This window comes from Cololabis saira, chromosome 14, assembly GCF_033807715.1.
Source record: "Cololabis saira isolate AMF1-May2022 chromosome 14, fColSai1.1, whole genome shotgun sequence".
NCBI classification, from domain to species: Eukaryota; Metazoa; Chordata; class Actinopteri; order Beloniformes; family Belonidae; genus Cololabis; species Cololabis saira.
In genome coordinates, this window is record NC_084600.1 from 31,871,836 (window position 1) to 31,890,939 (window position 19,104).

Here is a 19,104-nt window from a genome sequence, read left to right on the forward strand (position 1 = left end):
ACCCGATTTTCGATTATTTTGGTAAAACTACAAAAGACAATGGAATAAATTGTTTCAAATATTTTGTCTTTATTTTGAAAGAAAAATAAACAAATGTCCCTATTGGGAATGAAGTGCAACTGAAAGATACTGTAAATACTCCTTGAGTTTAGTAAAGTGACAACATTAACAATCTTCTTGACCAAACAAAGTAAAAAATCGATTTTCCGATTTTCCTTTTTTTAACATCGTCTTGATTAATAAAACCGATTTAGATTTAAAATCGATTAATCGCACAGCCCTAGTATATTGTGTTAAAATGTATGTTAAATTATTTTTTTGGTGTTTGAGGTCTTCTGTGTATAATTATGTAACAAGCTCGGAATAAAAAATAAAAATAATGGTGTTACCTGCTGCACCGAAGCCGGACAAACATCAGGAAACTGCTAATATTGAGCATTAAAGCCTCATAACAGGGTCTGTTTGGTTCAGCTGACGCTGTATTTGAGTGATGAACCCAGCTGTGGCTGGTTTACACCAAGATGATTTTAATATGCTTTTAGACACTAAAACAACAAAACGGGTTAGGAGCGGGTGCAAACCGTTGCTGACTAGTGCTCTGAAGTTCTCAGGTGTTGCTGACTCCGCGCCCTCTGTCTTTCTTTCCCAGGTGGTGCACTTCTCCAAATACGGGCTCCAGGACTCTGATGAGGATGAAGATGTCCCGCTTAAAACCGACCCCAAGAAACTGAAGACCATGATGTCACTTCCTGGCTCCAAGCTGCAGCAGCTGCTTCCTCCTTCCCAGCAGCAGGTGGCGCCGCAGGCTCAGGTAGAGCAGCCTGCGCCCATCCACACTCATCTTCATCATCCTCACTGACTCACCTGAGCTCATTACAGCAGTCGGCGCGAACGTCCCGTCAGCTCTGCAGCCGCAAGCATCAACAGTCGTGCTTTTTCTCATATTTAAATGCTCTGGATGTTTTTATCGAGGTCAGAGCTTCAGGTGTTTAGCTTCTCTTGTTTTTGTGAGCGCTGCAAGAAACTTCTGATGTAGAGTCCAACTGACATGAAACATTATGCAACAAACTAAAACCCACAAGTTAAAACAAATGTGTCTGCAGACAGAGGGAACTGAGGCTCTGAGCCAACTTAACAAGATATTCTACGCTTTTAATAAAAACTCAACTTAGAGTACGAACTCTTCCAAATCTGGATCCGGGTCAGTTTAGAAGATTATTATAAATCACAATGAATGAACTCTCCAGCGGCCACAGCACCGATCACACTCCACTGACTGCAACGTCAGCAGGAGAAAACTTGGAGCTATAAATCTGAAGTCAGTTTTATTTGTCGTTTCACCATCATGACTCACATTCAGAGGAAAACCTCCCAGTTTGTGTCCAGTCACAACTTGTGTGTCAGTTTCTCAGCTAGTATTGTAGGAAGTTGGTTTACTCAGGGCTAAGGGACGTACTTGGTGAATGTTTTCGAGAACGATCATTTTGTTTTTCTCATTTGACGCCAATTTCCCTCCTGGATTAAACAAACAAAAGAAAAAAAGAATTTCACAGAGGCATCAACCATCTAAATTAAGCAGCATGAGAGGGAAAAAAAACTAACTTTGATGTTGATACCAGATTTATTCAAATGCTCCTTGAAACTGCTGAGCATTTAAATCAATTTATTGCAGAAATCTGAGAAACGGACCAGAATGAGATATCTGACCTTTTTAAGTCTTTAAATGAAAGTAGCTTGAACTTTGATCAGTGACTCATTTTATCATGCTCTTATTAATCATGTCATTGATTCTGGTTCAGAAGTTCCCATCACTCCAACAACATCCTTATTTTTTTTTTTGCTCATAAACTGGGACAGAAACAAAGTTGTCATCTTCATAATTCAGAAATTCAGGTTCAGCTGAAATTGTTAGATTTTTCTGTTTTATTGTACGAAGAGCAGGACATTGTCCACGGGTTTGTCATGCTGGAGTCTCTTCTTGAAGAAGCTTATGGTTTATTTAATGAGATTTTATACATTTGTGTCCAGAGTTGAGGGTTCCCCAAGGGAAGTCAGTAGTCAAATGTATAAATTAACTGGATTTTATTTCAAATGGATAAATATATTTTGCTAGTTTCAGCCTGAATGAAGACATGTTGATTGACTGATGTGTGATGGTCAATAATCAATATTTTAGTTGATTGAATCTTTTGGCCTGTAGTTCGGTCATTCTGCCAGTAGGGGGAGCTGCGGCGTCCTCGGCTCCTTCTGGCACCATCACGTTTTTCAGTGAACCCAGAAGTTTACTGCCTGAAGGTACACGGCTAAATCCGGGACATGTTTGAAAAGGCATCAATGAAGTTGAAGTTGAGCTTTAAAAGGAATTACATATAAAAAGAGGAAAGTAAAGTTTTATTTGAATATAATCATTTTTGTAGTAAAATACTTTTATTTTCCAACATAAAATCTGTTTCCACATGTGTTCACTAAGTTACATATTTTTCTTCTTTTCTTTTTATTCTTTCTTTGAATTAATATGTCCTTGATTTATCTCCAACGACAGGAAATGTTGTTACACATCTGTTTTAAAATGTGATATGAACTGTTTTAATTTCTAATTTGCAGTTAATGAAGTTAAAATGAATAAAGTTGGATGGTTTAAGTTTTGGTCTAAAGCTGCTTTTTATTTTTATTTTTTACTTTCATCAACTCGAGTGTCCAGAGATGCTTTTCTCTGAGCGGATATTTAAAAATGAAAAGGAAGATTTCTTAGTCGAATAGTTCCATGTAAAAATGCCAAAACTGAGGAAGACGAGCAAATATGTGCTCAGATGCAGGATTTGTGGTGAATTTGATCTTGACGGTTTGACAAGAACCTTGACGTCGATTTTAAGGTCAACGGCGTTGCTGACGTTCAGTGTTTCTTCACGTTCTCATTTTCTGTCCTCAGTCCGTTGCTGATCTCATGAGCGGTGTCGCAGAGTTGGACAGCGACATGGCTGACATCACACAGAGCATCCCGACAGAGAGCATGCTGGGAGGCGAAGACGACGGTGACCTGTCGCCTGGGGAGGTGGACGCAACTGTAGCAAAACTCGGCAGTTCGGTGTCGGACCACAACGGCGACTTGACGTGCACCACCATCACCTCGTCTCTGGGGATCAACCCACACACTCTCCAGGTATATCTGCTGGCCACGCCCCCTGAGAGTAACCACGCCTCCTCCTCGAAGTCAGAAAATGCCCAGCCCTTGGTTTAGGAAAAGATACTCTATACAGAAGATAGCGCATTACCGTTACTGCCAATGGTATGAAATGGTAAACACTTCCTGTCTCCTAAGTGGGCGTGGCCGCCCCTCTCCCCACATCGTTTTGGAACATACAACACTAGATACAGTACAACTTTAATATTTGCGCCTTATTTTGCCGCTCGTTTTTTTTTTTTTTTTTTTTAATCTGTCGCCTTCTATCTGCTCTGCTTTATCTGATATCAACCCAGTACAAGATCATCGGATCAGTCTGATATTATTTTTTCCCTTCCAAAAACACTTCAATAATAACAATAACAGTATTATTAAGCAAAGAATCAAGTTTTATTTTAGTTTTAAACTTCATTTTATCCAATGGGAAAACAACTTTGGCAGTTCTGCAGTGACCGACGACTCTGAGCAGAGCTATGTATTATTATTATTATTATTATTATTATTACTACATTATGAGCTATGAGAGCTAAATCTCACGAGAGTGTGTTGCTCAGACAGAGACAGGTCTCAAACAAAGTTAATTTTCTCCTAATTTGTCGGTCTGAAAATTGCCATTTTGGTGTCAGATTGTTCAGAAGGTTTGTGGCTTTTGAAAAATGGGTCCCATATTTACTTAGGTTACTATGGGGCGAAGGAATTGGTGATAATCTGTGTTCACGTTCACTTTTCCCATAGGACTCAATAGACTCAGGACCTGCCGTTAGCCTACTAAGGGGGGCAGTGGGGAAACCCACGTGACAAAGATACAGGAAACACAACCGTAGTGGGGGGGGTCTCGTTTATAGAACGTCTCTGGTTTGGGGTGACTGGGTCACATGGTTTTTTTTGGGGGGTTTCTCTGCTTGTCCAGACGAGCAGGTGCGTCAGTCATCTTGCTGACCCAGAAACGGTTCACTGACATCCAGAGTTTATATCGAGGCTCCATGACTTCTCATGGGTCACCTTCAGTGTTGCTTGACCAGGCAACAAAAGTCCAAGTACCTGCATCCAAATAGGGATCGAAAAATTAGGTTCTTCCCATCCTTTGACCAACTTCATAGAGCTGGATAATTTGTCTATATGCTGAGTTTTCATTTTGTCTTTTGCTTCTCTGACAGTCACATCGTTGTCGGTCTGAAGTATGAACCTCTTTGTCTGCAGATCATGAAGGCATCCTTGTTTGCTGAAGATGACGATGAGGGTGACATGTTCCATGATCAGGGAGCGATGAAGATCTCTGACGTCTCGTCTCCTCGCCTCATCATCCCTGGAGCTCAGGGCCGACCCTCCAGTACGAAGCTCAGATCACCGTTGTCTTCCTGCCTCAGGGCAAGTTCCTCATCAGTGTTCCTGTAATTCCTCTTCTCTCTATGCAGTCGGTGGACTTCTTCAGACTCGTTTCACATCCGGCCTGCTTGCTCAGCTCCCAGAGTCGCCCCGCCCTCTTCTTCCTTCGTCCTGGGCGTCTCCAGCTGCAGCTGAGACCTCACGATCATCACAGTGGAAGGGCCCAGGCCCCTCCTCTTTCATGCTACCTTCCAAAGCTCCTGAGCCTTCGATCAGGACGGTCGGTGTCCGGCGGTTGGCAGGTCCCGTACCCCTCAAAGAGTCGGTCACTCGGGGGAAGGTAGGTACTAAGATGGTCACTCCTCTGAAAGCTTGTGAGCAGCTGAAACTGAAATGCAACAGTCATGTTGTATCAAAGTGCTGCATTTGGATGTTTTCTAAGTATCATGGTGATGTTGAGTCTCCTGCTTCTGTTCTCAGGGAGGCTTGTTAATGGACACAGGGCTGTTCACCACCCGCTCCTTCCGGGTGGGCTGGGGCCCCGGCTGGACGCTAGCTCACTGTGGCATCCATCTGAGCTCGCCTACGTCCGCACAGCTCCACCAGCAAGAGCTCAGTTCCAAGACCGACTTCAGCTTCCTGCCAAAACCTTCCAGGACTAAACCGTGAGAGAACCTCCACGTAGAAGTCAATAAAAACCTAAAAAAAAAACTATGAGGAACTTTAAGCCCAACTTTAATCTTAATAAAACCTGAGAAACAACTTTACTTCCTACAATCAAACACTGAATTCAGTCTTACGTTGAGGGTTTCACCATCATAACTCACGCTTTGATGGAAAACACCAGAATAATTTACTCCCAAACCCATGAGTCCATCAAAACCTTTTTGGGTCCCTCGAGCTGTTTGTAGATTATTGTTTTTGGTTAAAGGGGACATATTATGAAAAACACGTTTTTTCTTGTTTTAACATATATAAAGTGGTCTCCCCTCACCCTGCCAACACAGGGGAGACAAAATACCATGAATTTCTGCAAGGTCTGTGACCCCCGCCTTACAGTATCCCCCAGTGTCGTGTGTTTTTTTTTTTGAGCCGATTAGAATCTGCGCCTAGGGTGACGTCACCCTAGGCGCAGAGGTTCGGCCTCCGCTGCTGAAACCACGCCCACAACCAGCTCTCTACGCCGGCTCAAGCGGTCCTTCCTTGAGCCAGTCGGACGGGGCGCCGCGGCGGAGCGGATCCGGGTTAAATCATCCAGGCTCCCGGGTGGTTTGGGAGCTGGGTCCTCGGGGGTCCGTCCCAGGTCGGATCAGCTTCACCCTCCGAGATTTTCAGCCAAATCTGTCGGTTTGATCCCCGGTAACCGACGATGCGTGCTGCTCCAGCCTACTTCCTGGTTCCCAAAGCGGGGTCCGTCCGACTAAATTCTCGAGGTTCCCGGCCGCTTTGGGAGCAGGGATTTCTGGGGTACGTCCCAGGCTGGATCAGCTTCACCCTCCGAGATTTTCAGCGAAATCTGTCGGTTTGATCCCCTGTAACGGGCGATGCGCCCCGGAGCCATGCGCCGGGCGCCCGCCGTGGGGTTGCGGGGCCAGCGCGCAGTCACTAAAGGCTGATTTATGGTTCCGCGTTACACCAACGCAGAGCCTATGGCGTAGGGTACGCGTCGATTTAACGCAGAACCGTAAATCAGGCTTTAAGATCCGTTTACAGGGTGTAACTGAATGAGAGCATCCGACTATCGAGCTGCGTGACATTGGACGCTCTCTGTCCACACTGAAACTGTTAAACTCGCGGCCAGTTAGGACAGTCCAATACAAAAAAAATAAAGCAATGGATTTTATTTTGAAGCAGAAGCTTCTCGCATGGGACACAGTTTGTGTACGACGCAGCCAGCTGCTCTGGCGGAGCGAGGTTTATTCTCCTCCCCTGCTACACGTCATTCAGGGAGCCAATCAGCACAGAGCCTCATTATCATAGCCTCCCCTCCCCTAAAATGAAGCACAGAAAAAAGGGTTAGAAGCGGTAAAGTGACAGGGCCCACAGGCTGGATTTCTGATTTATGCCGAAAAAACAAGCTTTAGATTGTTTTTAAGACATTCAAGGCCTGTTTAAAATATACATTAAATGCCATAATATGTCCCCTTTAAGTTACCGTATACAAGTAGATGCCACACATTTGTGAAGTATCATCTTAATCCAGCAAGTCCTTCCTGAGATACGGCCTTGTACCAACACCCACAGCTCAGTAGTTGTTCCATACGGAGGCGCTAAAGCGCACATGTTGCACGTTAATTTTTATTTTGACACTGAAGTTTTTTTCAGCTTGTAGTTCCTGAGATATGATCATTGAAGTAATTTTCAAGCTGGAATCTCAGAAATGGATGTAGTTGGTTGGGAATGACTTGTTTTGGTTGTTGCTGCTTCTGTCATCAGTCATAACTAGTTTGATCAAACAATATGAGAAAGTGAAGGTGTGTTTGTCCTGCAGACTGACAGAAAGCCCCTACAAGGTTGTGCTCGAGCAGCTGGTGGGTCTGGAGCCTCCACAGCTGAAGACCAGCGAGGACGAAGATGAGGAGGAGCAGAGCCAGGCTGTGCTGCAGCGCCCCCTGGAGATCCACCTGAAGCACAGCAGCGTGGGCATTCCCGATGGATCCGCATGTCCTCTGGTGCAACCGTTGGCCGGCGTGGCGGCGCTGCACGAGTACGCCGAGTGGATCACCGATCTGAACGACCAGCAGCGTGATGCAGAACGTGAGTGGCGTCCTCAGATCACAGTCTTCTTTGGCCCACCAAAAAATACTAAGATTTGGTTTTTAATTTAAGAAACATGGTTCCTAAAAAGCTTCTGAAAAAGGTATTTTATACGAAAGAAAAAAGTTAATCAATCTTGATGAATAAATGGTGAGATTTTCTAAGATAAGATAATCCTTTAATAGTCCCACAGAGGGGAAATTTGCAGTATGACACACTATAAACAGTAAACTGGTATATACAATAATTATAATAATAAGAAAAATACATAATAAGAAATACTGGTATATAAAAAAATAACAGACGGATATTTACATAATTGCACGTTGCAGTGAATGATATTGCACATTATTTTCCAGTATGTACATTTATTGTTGGGTTGTTATGTATGTGGTCTACTGTGAGCAGACATTCTATGATGTATGTCTAGAGTGATTTAGGTTTTTACTAAATTAATTCAAACAGATAGGACCTCTGTGGAGGTGTCTCTCCTTTCAGTGTTGCTGATTTAATGGGTAAGTTAGTTATAGTGTTCCTGATGGTCAACCCTCTGCTTCCATCAACCCCCTCCAGCCCTCCTGGATAACTGGGCTGAGGTGTGGACTCTGTGCGAGGCCTTGTGGGGCCACTTGGGCCCCTCGGATCAGGAGCCGGATGCAGAAATGTCAGAGTACAAACAGCAGCTGCAGAGGAGGCAGAGCTTCTCTGCCTGGCTGTCCCACGGCGCCACCAGCAGAGTGGAGGAGGAGGTTGCACTGGCGGGGAAGGGTTGCCACACAGACGCCATCTTCAGCTACCTGACAGGAAACCGCATCAGCGAGGCGTGCCGAGTCGCACAGAAGGAAGGTGAGGAGGAGAGCCATTGTTCTTTTTTTTTTATTTTTTCTTAATTCTAATTATATCCTAGTATCTGTTTATAAATCTAACAACTGAGGTGTCTCTACTTCTTATCTAATGTTGGTGGGGTTTTTTTTTAAATTAACAAATAATATAAAACACATTTATTGGTATAGTTGAATCAAGGCCTCCTGTCTAAGAGAATTGTGGGTGATGCTCTGAATCTCATGTCATCCAAGGTTGGCAGCAAATAATAACCAAAAAAAACAAAAACTTTTGTACTCTGTATTGACTTGAATGGTACTTTTAATTGTAATACAAGTAATATTAATCCCTAAAGAGAAATGATTATGCTGTGTGTGCACCTGCGCTCACAACTCCATAACTGAAACATTAAGTGAGCAGCAGATGCTCATTATTTTTTGATTACTGCAGAACAAAAGTTGCTACTGTGTAAAGTAGCAGGTAGTGTCGGATGAAGAGAAGAGCTTTTATGTTTATTACACCAGAAAAATGAAGGTTCAGCCCCTGGCCCTGAGGGGAGCCAGTGCTGAAGCTAATGTTGAGGATCCACGGGGGCACACTCTTCCCCTCAGAGAGCGACCTGTTAGAAAGATTAAGATCCAGCAGCAGCTACAGGGAGATGGTCCCAGACCTGCCAGCTTAGACATCAGTCTCTGGGGACGGATGCTCAGAAAAGCAGAGCTAAAATCCCCAAAAAGCTGCCTTGCGCAGCTCTCCCGCTTCTCAAGGTGACTCCAAGATGTGCGGGGAGCTGTGGCAATGTCATCTTCTGTAGGCAAACTGGTGAGAGACCCGGAGTCCAGGTGGAAGACTTGAAATGGTGGGACTCCAAAACAGCGTTTCAAAGCACTTCATGACTATTGGTGTAAGTTCCACCAGTCAGTCCGATGACACCTGAGCTTCAAAGTAGAGAGAGGGTGGCTGCTAGTGAAGCATGAGCAGATAGTCTGAGATCAGATCTACGATGAAAGAGTTTAGTTTTTCGGGCAGCTTAATCACATCCACTTCAGCCCGATTTGTAACTGAGAGGACGTTGGTGTTCGTGTGAGTCACCGCTGCTGCTTGTGTGCAGGAGATCACCGCCTGTCGCTGCTGCTGGCTCAGGCTCTGGGCTCTCAGGACTGCCGGGACCTGTTGGCCCTTCAGCTCGCCGACTGGAACCGCATGCAGACCGACTGCTACCTGACCGAGGAGCGACTTCGCATCTTCACGCTGCTCGCTGGAAAACCTGTACGGTGCCTTCAGTCAAATAGTTGAAGCCATAAAACCATGACCACTGCTGAAATCTGACCAGCGAAGCGTCTCTCTGCAGGTTTGGCATTCATCTGACTCGGTGGTGAACGTGTGTTCGGAGCTCGACTGGAAACGTTGCGTGGCCCTCCACCTCTGGTTCATGTTGCCTCCAACTGCGTCCGTGGCCGACGCCCTCACTAAATATGAAGCCGCCTTTCAGGTGAGCTGCTTTCCGGCAGCAGTGTGCACGCCATTGTCTCTCCGTAGCTATGAACTGTTCCTCTCTGGTTCCTGCAGGGCTCAGTTGAGGGAGGAAAGTACTGCTGCGCCCCACTGCCTCCCTACCTGCAGGAGGAGGAGCCAGAAGATGAGGAAGAGGAGTCGAAACGGCCGCTATTTGACTTGTGCTTTCATCTGCTGAAACTCTACAGTGACAGGTACATCAGACCTTCCCTGACCACTGCAGGAACATGTGTTGAGCCTTGTTTTTTTGTATTTTTTGGCGGGGCTAGTGGATCTTCTCTCACAGAACTCTGTCGTCCTGCAGACACTACAGCCTGCAGCAGCTGCTGGACCCGCTGACGGTCACCTGGCAGCGCCTGGATTACCGGCTGAGCTGGCACCTGTGGGGCGTCCTGCAGGCGCTGAACTACAGCCACCTGAGCGCGTCGCGGCAGGGACTCCTCCACGCCAGCTATGCCGCTCAGCTGGAGAGCGCCGGCCTCTGGCACATGGCCGTGTTCATCCTGCTGCACATCCCCAACCACGCGTACGCTCATGTTTTTGTGTTCAGTTACAGCTGCACCTGATGGTCACTTTAGTTGTCAAGGATTCTAACGATTATTTTATCGGGTTATCAATGAATTGGTCACATTTAAAATTAATATAACTTCTGGACCAGGCTGCAAGTATTTTGAGATTAATATGATAAACAAGTGTGGAGGCTGAGGTGTTTTTAAAAAAAAAAAAACCTGGAGCTGAGGGAACTCATTTGTCACCTTTACTATCCTGCTTTTTAGTTCCAATGGAGACGTTTTTATACTTTGTAAAGAATTGTTAATCTCTCCTGATGTTCCACTTATTCCCTGATCTTCATCTGTCGTCCCTCCTCTTCTGTGTTTTCAGTCAGCGCGAGCGGGCCATCAGGGAGGTGCTGACCTTGCACTGCCCCCTGCACGACACAGACCAGTCCGTGCAGCGTGAGCGTTTCCTGACCGAGAGGCTGCTGATCCCAGAGACGTGGATCCATGAGGCCAAGGCCACCCGAGCCCATCGCCACGGTGACAGACACCAGCAGGCCCTGCACCTGTACCGGGCCGGACACTGGAGCCAGTGCCACCGGCTGCTGATCCGCCATCTGGCCTCAGGTGCAGTCTCACTCCTCACGCCGGACAACGTATTAATAACCAGAAAATAGAGAATGTGCTTATTAGGGCTGCAACAACAAATCGATAAAAATCGATTATTAAAAGCGTTGGCAACGAATTCCATTATCGATTTGTCGTGTCACGCGATTATTACGTCACTCACTAAAGACTGATTTATGGTTCCGCGTTAAATCGACGCAGTAGCCTACGGCGTAGGCTCTGCGTTGGTGTAACGCGGAACCATAAATCAGCCTTAAGTCGCGGAGCTGAAGTTGAGGTATTTCACCCGGACTACATTTAATGCGGCACAGCGTGCTGATTCCGCGCACGTAAAAGAAGAAAGAGGGCGCGGATTTGTTTGGTTTTTGTAACATGCCATGCTCAGGCAGGAGACACATGTAGCTCAGTGGTTAACTTTTATTTTTAATCGACGCTATATTCTTGTGGTCCGTTCTCCTATATGTTCCCCCTCTAACCCGGTACATACATAGGTTCCTCTAAACATCTGTTCCCGCTACAGTTTTAACTAAAAGAAAATGTGCTCCAATACAGCAGGTCTGATCATTTTATTTTGAACACTGCCAAAACTCAAAATCTTATAAAGACTTTAACTTAAAACTTAACTAGAACTTAAAATTTGCTTGACACAAATGAAAGTTCAATTGAAACACGTGGGAAAAACACCTAACCTTTTAAATGATGTGTGTTATCAGGTGTAATGGCATTTTTATGTTAGAAATAAGAAAAATTCTTGGTAAGATCCTTAGTTTTTTGAGTGAAGGCAGTGAGAGAACAAATTGTAATGTTCAAACAAATCCTGTTTCTGATTTGTATTTTTCTTTATTTTTTATCATTTATTTATTGTTCTGACAGCTCAGGTCCCTTTTTAAACAAAGTATACCTCTTTTGTGCACTTTATTTTTATATATTTTGCAGATGTAAAGCATACATGTGTACGTTTTCTGTGTTAGTATATTTAGTTGTTTTTTTTTAATCAATACTTTTAAAGCTCAGGGATGTTCAAGGAGCAACCTGTGAACTTTCTGAAGATTATCTGCACTGTGAATTTGCACTGTCAGTTCTGTTTTCGAATGGTTGGTATTTAATGCTCTTTTGTTTTGTTTTTTTATCCGATTCATCGATTAATCGAAAAAATAATCGACAGATTAATTTATTATTAAAATAATCGTTGGTTGCAGCCCTAGTGCTTATCTATACTTTTATGAGTTAAACTCTGCAGCTGCACAGCTCGATCTGACTGTGAAGGTTTGTCGTTTGTTCGTCCTGCAGACTGCATCATCAACGACAACCACGATTACCTTCTGGAGTTCCTGGAGGGTCTGGCGGTTCCTGAACACAGCGCCACCATCCAGGACTGGGACACCGCTGGGAGGGTTTACCTGGACTACATCAGGGTCATAAAGACCCTGCAGGACATCCAGCAGGTTAGTGTCCACTCCTGCACCTCAGACCTGGTTTGTAGCCTCCAACATGGTGACAGAATGGCATCGTAGAGAAAGAAATGGAGCAAGTAGTGCTTTCAGATGTGATCAAACGTCTTTTGAAATTGTTTTTTGGATGTTTTATGCTTTTCTTCTGAAGAACTCAGACTCCTCTAGTGGCCAGACTAAAGATGCACATGTGAACTTCTGAAACACGTCAAGCTTTTACAGAGGACTTTAGGCTACGCTCAAAAGAGTCCATATTTGTTACAACGTAGATTATCAGAACAAAACTCATTCACACCAGTTTTTCATTTTACAATACCACCTTAAATTAAAACCTAATTTTGTACATTTCCGGTCTACATTTTATTTTACTGTTTATACTTTTTATTGTTTATACATTTCATTTTATTTTATCTCTTTATATATTTGTTTTTATATTTGTATTGTGTTGCACCAATCCCCATAACAATTTCCTCGTGTGAAAACTTGGCAATAAACCCTTTTCTGATTCTGATTAAACCCATGTTGCTTGGCCGTCCAGGCTCGTTGTTTCCAAGTAAGAACAGGCTGAACTCAGCTGGAAACTACCTTAACTGCAGATTTTCTGATGACTGAGCGGCTTTATTGAATCCACAGTTTAACTAGATAACAGCTGTTGCAAAGGACGATGTCACCAGCCACTTTGATGGAATGACGGGTTGGGTTTTAACGTCAGGTCTCATGTTGGTTCCCATCTCAGATAGAGAGTGCTGGTTACGAGCTGGAGCGTCTCTACACTGACGTGACGTCGCTCTGCAGCAGAATCGAGCTCCTGCCCTGCAGCACTGCCAGAGACCGCCTCGCCCAGTCAGGTGAGCATCATCCACACTTCTGAAGATACAAATCTGTCCTCTGATTGGCTGAAAATCAAATGGAACTTTCTGACCAAAGTAGTCCAGACCCTCATCCCTCCACCACCGTGCTTGACAACGGGTCTGAGGGGCCCCCAAACTTTTTGCAAGCATTAATTTTTTTCATTTATTCATTCATACCCCCCACTTTGGGAACCACTGCCATAAACAATGAAACACCTTCCTTCTCGCTGCGTATTTGGAAATGTCCTGCCTAGGGCTGTTTGATTTTGCCCAAAAATAAAATCTCTTTTTTTTCTCTCAAAATCCGATTTTCGATTACGATTATTTTGTGAATTGACAAAAGGAAAAGAAATGATTTCAAATATGCTGTTTTTTTATTGAACATTTGCCCCATTGGACTTTAAGTGCAAACTTTGCTCTTATTAAACCAAAAAGGAATGAATAAAGTGCAAAACTCTGTAAAATAAGTTGAAAAAAAGTTTTAAAAAATATAATAAAATATAAAGTTTTATCTCTGGGAAAAAAAATCAAGGAACACGAGCCGGTCTACCCGGTGGCATGTTCCAACGCCCCCTCCTACACTAAAGAGCCTCTCCGATAGGGCACTTGTCGCAGGTATTGAGAGGTATTTCCATCAATCATTAATATGTGTGCAGACAAGGTAAAAAGAAAAAAAAAAAAAGTGAAAAATCGATTTTACGATTTTCACGTTTTAACATCGTTCTAATTACATAATCGCGATTACGATTTAAAATCGATTAATCGAACAGCCCTAGTCCTGCCCATAGAATCGATCAGCGCTGCTACCGTGAGACTTTCTCTCTTGGGTTTGTGCTGATGTCAGATTGTTGCAGCTGCAGAAGAAAACATGACCTAACTGAGCCCTCCCTCTGCTCCTCCTCCCTCTGCAGAGATGGCGAAGCGCGTGGCCAACATCCTGCGCGTGGTCCTGAGCCTTCAGCAGGGTGACACAGCGGCATCAGACTCCCTCAGCATCCCGCTCGCCCAGCTGGCGCCGCACATCAGCCGCCTGCCGATGCCGGAGGACTACACACTGGAAGAGCTGCGAGGGCTCACTCAGTCGTACCTGCGGCAGCTTATCGTTAGCCAATGACAGCACAGTGGGAGGTGCCGTTACAACTGTGGGGACAGTAGTGTTCTGGAAAAACTGAAAACTTTGCTCTGCTTCCCAGAATTGATCCCATCCAGTCAAATGTTACCTACCTGAAAGTCAAACATCCCTACCTGGACGTCAAAAGCAAAATTTTAACACGTAAAACTATTTAAATGTTTGATCTTAGCTCATCCGTGTCAGTTCTCTGCTGATCTGGTGTGTTTTGGCCCCGCGAGCAGACTGGTCTTTAGTTTAACTTGTTAAGCTAAACACTTTTGACGCTGGGATGATGTAGCGTGAGTAGCAGGTGTTTCGCGGCGGTCTGCAGGGGAGCTTTTCCGTCTTGATCGCAGTCATCCTGTTGGCTCGCGTGCAAACTGAACGAGGTTTCCAGATGTTTTAAACTTCAGAATCAGGATTCATGTGGATTTTGCAGGAAATTCAGGAGCAGAAAATGAAACCAGCTCAGAATTTCTTTCAAAATATTTCCAGCGTAAATGACTTTCTGATGAAACAATCGGAACTTGAATTATTGGGTTTCTACGCAGAAGAACGTCGCAGGTCCGCGCTGACGCCTGGTTTTCTTTAAGTATTCCGTTTATGAGAATAAAGACTGTCTGAGACACTGCAGACACCAAGTGGCTTTTTTGGGGGACAACCCAGAAAGATTCAACATTTAGAGTGTAAAAGCCCCCTTATTTTTGTACATTTTTGGTGTTTCTGTTTTGGGTCTGAATGTAAATCAAAGGTGTTTGTGGGAACGCGTTTCTTTGTTGGCACTTGTTCGACTTTTCCAAAACAAGGTGTTAAACAGGGATTCATGTCTCGAATATTCAGGGAACTTGATGTCTGTTTTAATCTCAACGAGATGGATGCGAAGTCTTTTCAAACTAAACATTCCCTTCTGGAATGTTGGTCGTCGTTTTTAGTTGCAGATTAATTCGATAAATTCAATTTCTTTATTTCTGAATACAGATCTGTGTGTGTGTGTGTGTGTGTGTGTGTGTGTGTGTGCGTGTGTGTGTGTGTGTGTGCGCGCTCGTGTGTGCATGTTTTCATTGTGGTTTTGTTTATATTTTTTAATAAAGTCAATTAGAAATAAACTGGTGTTTTTAATATTTTGTATTGGTTCAAACTCAACAATCTGATCCCAAATGCACAATTGGTGTTTTTTTTTGTTGTTTTTTTTCAATTGGAGCAATTGACGAAGTTGAGAAGATCTGTTACGGGAAGGATGTTCACCAAACTGAGTTTTAAAAATATCTCAGTCTTAACAAACTCAGAGTTAAGAAAAACTGACTTAAACTTAGGTCCAAGGCCCCAGGATTGAACCTTGGGGAACTCCACATGTGATAATTGTCTGCCAGGTGTAAAGTACTTCCTGTTCTCTAAGTATGTTTTGAACCACATTAGTACAGTTCGGGTAAAGACCCGACCAGTTCTCCACTAGTTAGAGAAAAATAGTGTTAATTATATCAAATGCAGCACTGAGATCCAGTAAAACGGAGACTGACATATGACGTTTAACACTTGGGTGTCAGAGCTGTGGTGCTGTCTAAAACCTGACTGGAAGGCATCATAGGAGTTATTTTGTGTTTTTAAAAAGTAATTAAGCTGTTGGCAAATTTGCCACGGAGACGGGAGGGTTTGTTAGCCTGTCAACTGTTGCAAATGAGGCCCGACCATTATGACTGCTTTTAGTGATGATGCCAGAGAAGCAGGATGAAGCAACCGCCGGTAACACCGGCCTTGGCCAACTCGCTCCCAGGTTCTCTGACATCCCCCTGAGTAATCAGTGTACTTGGACAAGAGTTGTTTAATTTTGAAGTTGACAAGGGGAAACAAAAGGAAACCGTCAGGAGGAACACAACACAATGAGGGGACAAAAGACATAGGCCCTGTCCCAATACTCGCCCTACCCCTGGTTTTCATCCCTACCCCTAAATTTTGCGCGTTCCCGTGAGGGTAGTGGTGTCCCAATACTAGGGGTAGTGAAGAAAAGTAGTGTATTGGCTATGAATCTGTCCCCACGGAGCGAGTGTTTTCCAATGCTCACTAGCTGATCTAGGGACAAAAAAATTTCCCTGAATGCGTTTCGTCGTCATTTGCGGACTGAATCAAAAAAAAAACCCATGGCGGACATTTATTTTTTAGTCAATAAAATCAATATTTTGAGTTATAATATTATAGTTAGAATAATATTCACTCAGTGAATTTACACAATCACTCGTTTGCCGAAGATCACGCCAGAATAAAGGCTGATTTATGGTTCCACGTTACACCAACGCAGAGCCTATGCCGTAGGCTACACCGTAGCTCTGCGTCGATGTTACGCGGCGACGCACGCCGTACCCTACGCCGTAGGCTCTGCGTCAATTTAACGTGGACCCATAAATCAGCTCCTTAGCCGGCAGGCAGAAAGCTCGAAATTTTCGGAGCAAATTTCTTAACAGGCGTAGCTACAACTGTTAGATTTCATCTATTAAACCAACATTTATTATTAAATGCTTTATTTCAGCCAGCGGTAATTCTCAACAGAGCTGCAGGTTTCTGACCCAGGACGACGGTGCAGGTTGACCTGGCGATCACGTCTGTACTCCGGCTTTGGCTCTCAGCTTCCTGATTAGTGGTGGTGCTGAAAGTAGTAGTAGTGGGAGTATTGGGACAGGCCCCTGAGAAGATTTCAAGTGCCCTAAAATCTGTCCCTTCTTTTTTAGGGGTAGTGATAGTGAGGGGAGGCTAGTGGAAGAAAGTAAGGGGTGTATTGGGATTGGGCCAAAATACCAAATGACAGCAAGGACACGTGAACGCTAGCAACCAAACTAACCACGGAGCTATAGAAGCTATTCACGTTAATATAATTGCCATCGGATTATTAAAGAAGGAACTTGCTGACTTCAGAGAAGAAGTTACCCAGAAGCTGAACACAGTTGGCTCCATTTCAGAAATGGAAGTTACTCATGTACCAGATGTTCTTTAGCCTTGTTCAGGCCAGTTACGGAGGCTGAAGTGTCAGTACATGCTTTATGGGTGATCGCTATCAATGTGAACGGGTCACATAATCCAATGAAGAGACAAAAGTTAATGGCAAAAAATGAAAAAAAAAGTTATATTCTTGCAGGAAAACCAGGATTTAGCATTTGTGAGGGAGTCGATGAGTCGTCACATAGCTAGGTGACGACAGCATAACGGTGGAAGTTGATGTTGAGTTTAGTAGCAGTAAATAAATGATGAAAAGAAGCGGACCACGGACAGAACCCTGGGCAACACCTGTGGTCACTGGAAAAGAGTGTGAAATTAAGTTTTTCATCTGTATGAACTGCATGTGGCTAGAAAGGTTTGATTTAAACCAGTTGAGGGATGTTTCACTTATTTTGATAGATGATAGTCCGTCAAGGAGGATCCTGTGTGAGAAGGATGAGTTTGGAAAGAAGTCCAGAATCAGAAGCCATGAGGAGATCACTGGTAATTTGGAGCAGGGCTGTCTCTGCTAAGGTAAGGATAGAAACTGGACTGGAATTATGTTTAAATGTATGTTTTTATATAAAAACTTATAACAAAAAGTAGGGAAATGTGTGCTAGGTTTCTCTCTTGTAACAATGCATCTTGGCAATAAATCTTATACTGTTGTAAAGCCTGTTTATTCCCCTTTTACATTGTGACACATTTGTAAGGAACATGCAGCTTTGGGAGGAGCAGCAGAGCTGAGTATGTGGGTTGTACCCATGAAAAATTAACCAAATCTCTGCCAATGCCAAACAACTTTGACTCTTCTTTGGTTTTTGGTGGATTGGATGAATTAAGTTTGAAGAAACAACACTTATTGTCAATTTAACGATTGATCCATTTAACAAACAGGAGCCTCGGTAGCGTGTGGAAGAACCAGCACAGCCACAACAGCCTGGGATCACCTCCTCAAGCTGGTCACACTGCTGTGGGTGACAACCCCTTCTCCAACCAGGATTGGTCAGAAATCAGCCAACCTGGTTGTGTTGGTCTCTCTGGCATGAACAGCACGCCCAAGCTGATCCACAAGTGTTCAATGGGGTTGAGGTCAGGACTACTGGCAGGCCACCATCCTCTCCACTCCCAGGTTCTGGAGAAGTCTCTGATAAAGCTGCTCTGAGAGGGCGAGTGTTGTCGTCTTGGAGGATAGAGTTCGGTCCCAGATTGAGGAGATATGGGATTGCCACCGGTTGGAGAATCTCATCTCCCTATCTCACTGCATTAATATTACCTCTAATGATGACGAGTCCGTGTTTCCAGGGAGGGAGATGCCGCCCCAAACCATCACACTGCCTCTAAAAGATGTCAGCGTTCTCCACGTCTTCTCCACACTTTGACCCTACGATCCAACTGCCGTAGACAGAATCTGGACTCATCACTGAACATTACGTTCCTACACATGTTCAGGTTCCATTGCACGTGCAAGACACCAGCGCAAGAGTCAATAGCAACAGCAAAGGTTGTTTGGTGCTGTCCTGTGTCAGAAAGCCTGGTCTCAGGTCATGGTCCTCTAACGGGATAACGACCCAAAACACACAACTAGAACCACTCGTAAACAAACACTGGACTATTCTGAAGTGGCCTCCTATGAGTCCTGATCTACATCCTGATGAACATCTGTGGAAACATCTGGAACCTGCAGTCTGGAGAAGAAACCTTCAAACCTGAGACATCTGGAGACGGTTGTCCATGAGGACCAGAGCACCTGTCCATTAATCCAGGCCGTCCACGTTGTAATGATAGGTGCTTTTTATTATTTTACTTCTCTTCTTATCATTTCATTTGTTATTTACTGTTTAATTGTATCTTACTGCTTTTAATGTTGATGTAAAGCACTTTGAATTACCTTGTGTTGAATTGTGCTATACAAATAAACTTGCCTTGTCTAACAAATGTATTACCCACAGGTGGCAGTATAGCATCGGTAGGCGACTTGAAGAGTGTATGTTGATACAGG

At 44.1% G+C, this 19,104-nt stretch overlaps 1 protein-coding gene across 3 annotated transcripts in view; it reads left to right on the forward strand.

Moving 5' to 3' along the window:
- nup98 (nucleoporin 98 and 96 precursor) overlaps nucleotides 1-15,244 on the forward strand; it is a 35,880-nt gene extending 20,636 nt beyond the window's left edge. For all 3 annotated transcript variants that reach the window (XM_061740405.1, XM_061740407.1, XM_061740406.1), the window contains 15 exons: nucleotides 650-811; nucleotides 2,930-3,160; nucleotides 4,382-4,511; nucleotides 4,597-4,847; nucleotides 4,988-5,172; nucleotides 6,999-7,264; nucleotides 7,838-8,110; nucleotides 9,198-9,355; nucleotides 9,438-9,578; nucleotides 9,656-9,795; nucleotides 9,906-10,127; nucleotides 10,484-10,725; nucleotides 12,016-12,170; nucleotides 12,913-13,024; nucleotides 13,939-15,244. In XM_061740405.1, the coding sequence (XP_061596389.1) occupies nucleotides 650-811; nucleotides 2,930-3,160; nucleotides 4,382-4,511; nucleotides 4,597-4,847; nucleotides 4,988-5,172; nucleotides 6,999-7,264; nucleotides 7,838-8,110; nucleotides 9,198-9,355; nucleotides 9,438-9,578; nucleotides 9,656-9,795; nucleotides 9,906-10,127; nucleotides 10,484-10,725; nucleotides 12,016-12,170; nucleotides 12,913-13,024; nucleotides 13,939-14,141 (2,871 nt within the window). In that variant the 3' untranslated portion in view covers nucleotides 14,142-15,244. The remainder of the gene's footprint in view (nucleotides 1-649; nucleotides 812-2,929; nucleotides 3,161-4,381; nucleotides 4,512-4,596; nucleotides 4,848-4,987; nucleotides 5,173-6,998; nucleotides 7,265-7,837; nucleotides 8,111-9,197; nucleotides 9,356-9,437; nucleotides 9,579-9,655; nucleotides 9,796-9,905; nucleotides 10,128-10,483; nucleotides 10,726-12,015; nucleotides 12,171-12,912; nucleotides 13,025-13,938) is intronic.
- The last annotated feature ends 3,860 nt before the right edge of the window (nucleotides 15,245-19,104 follow it).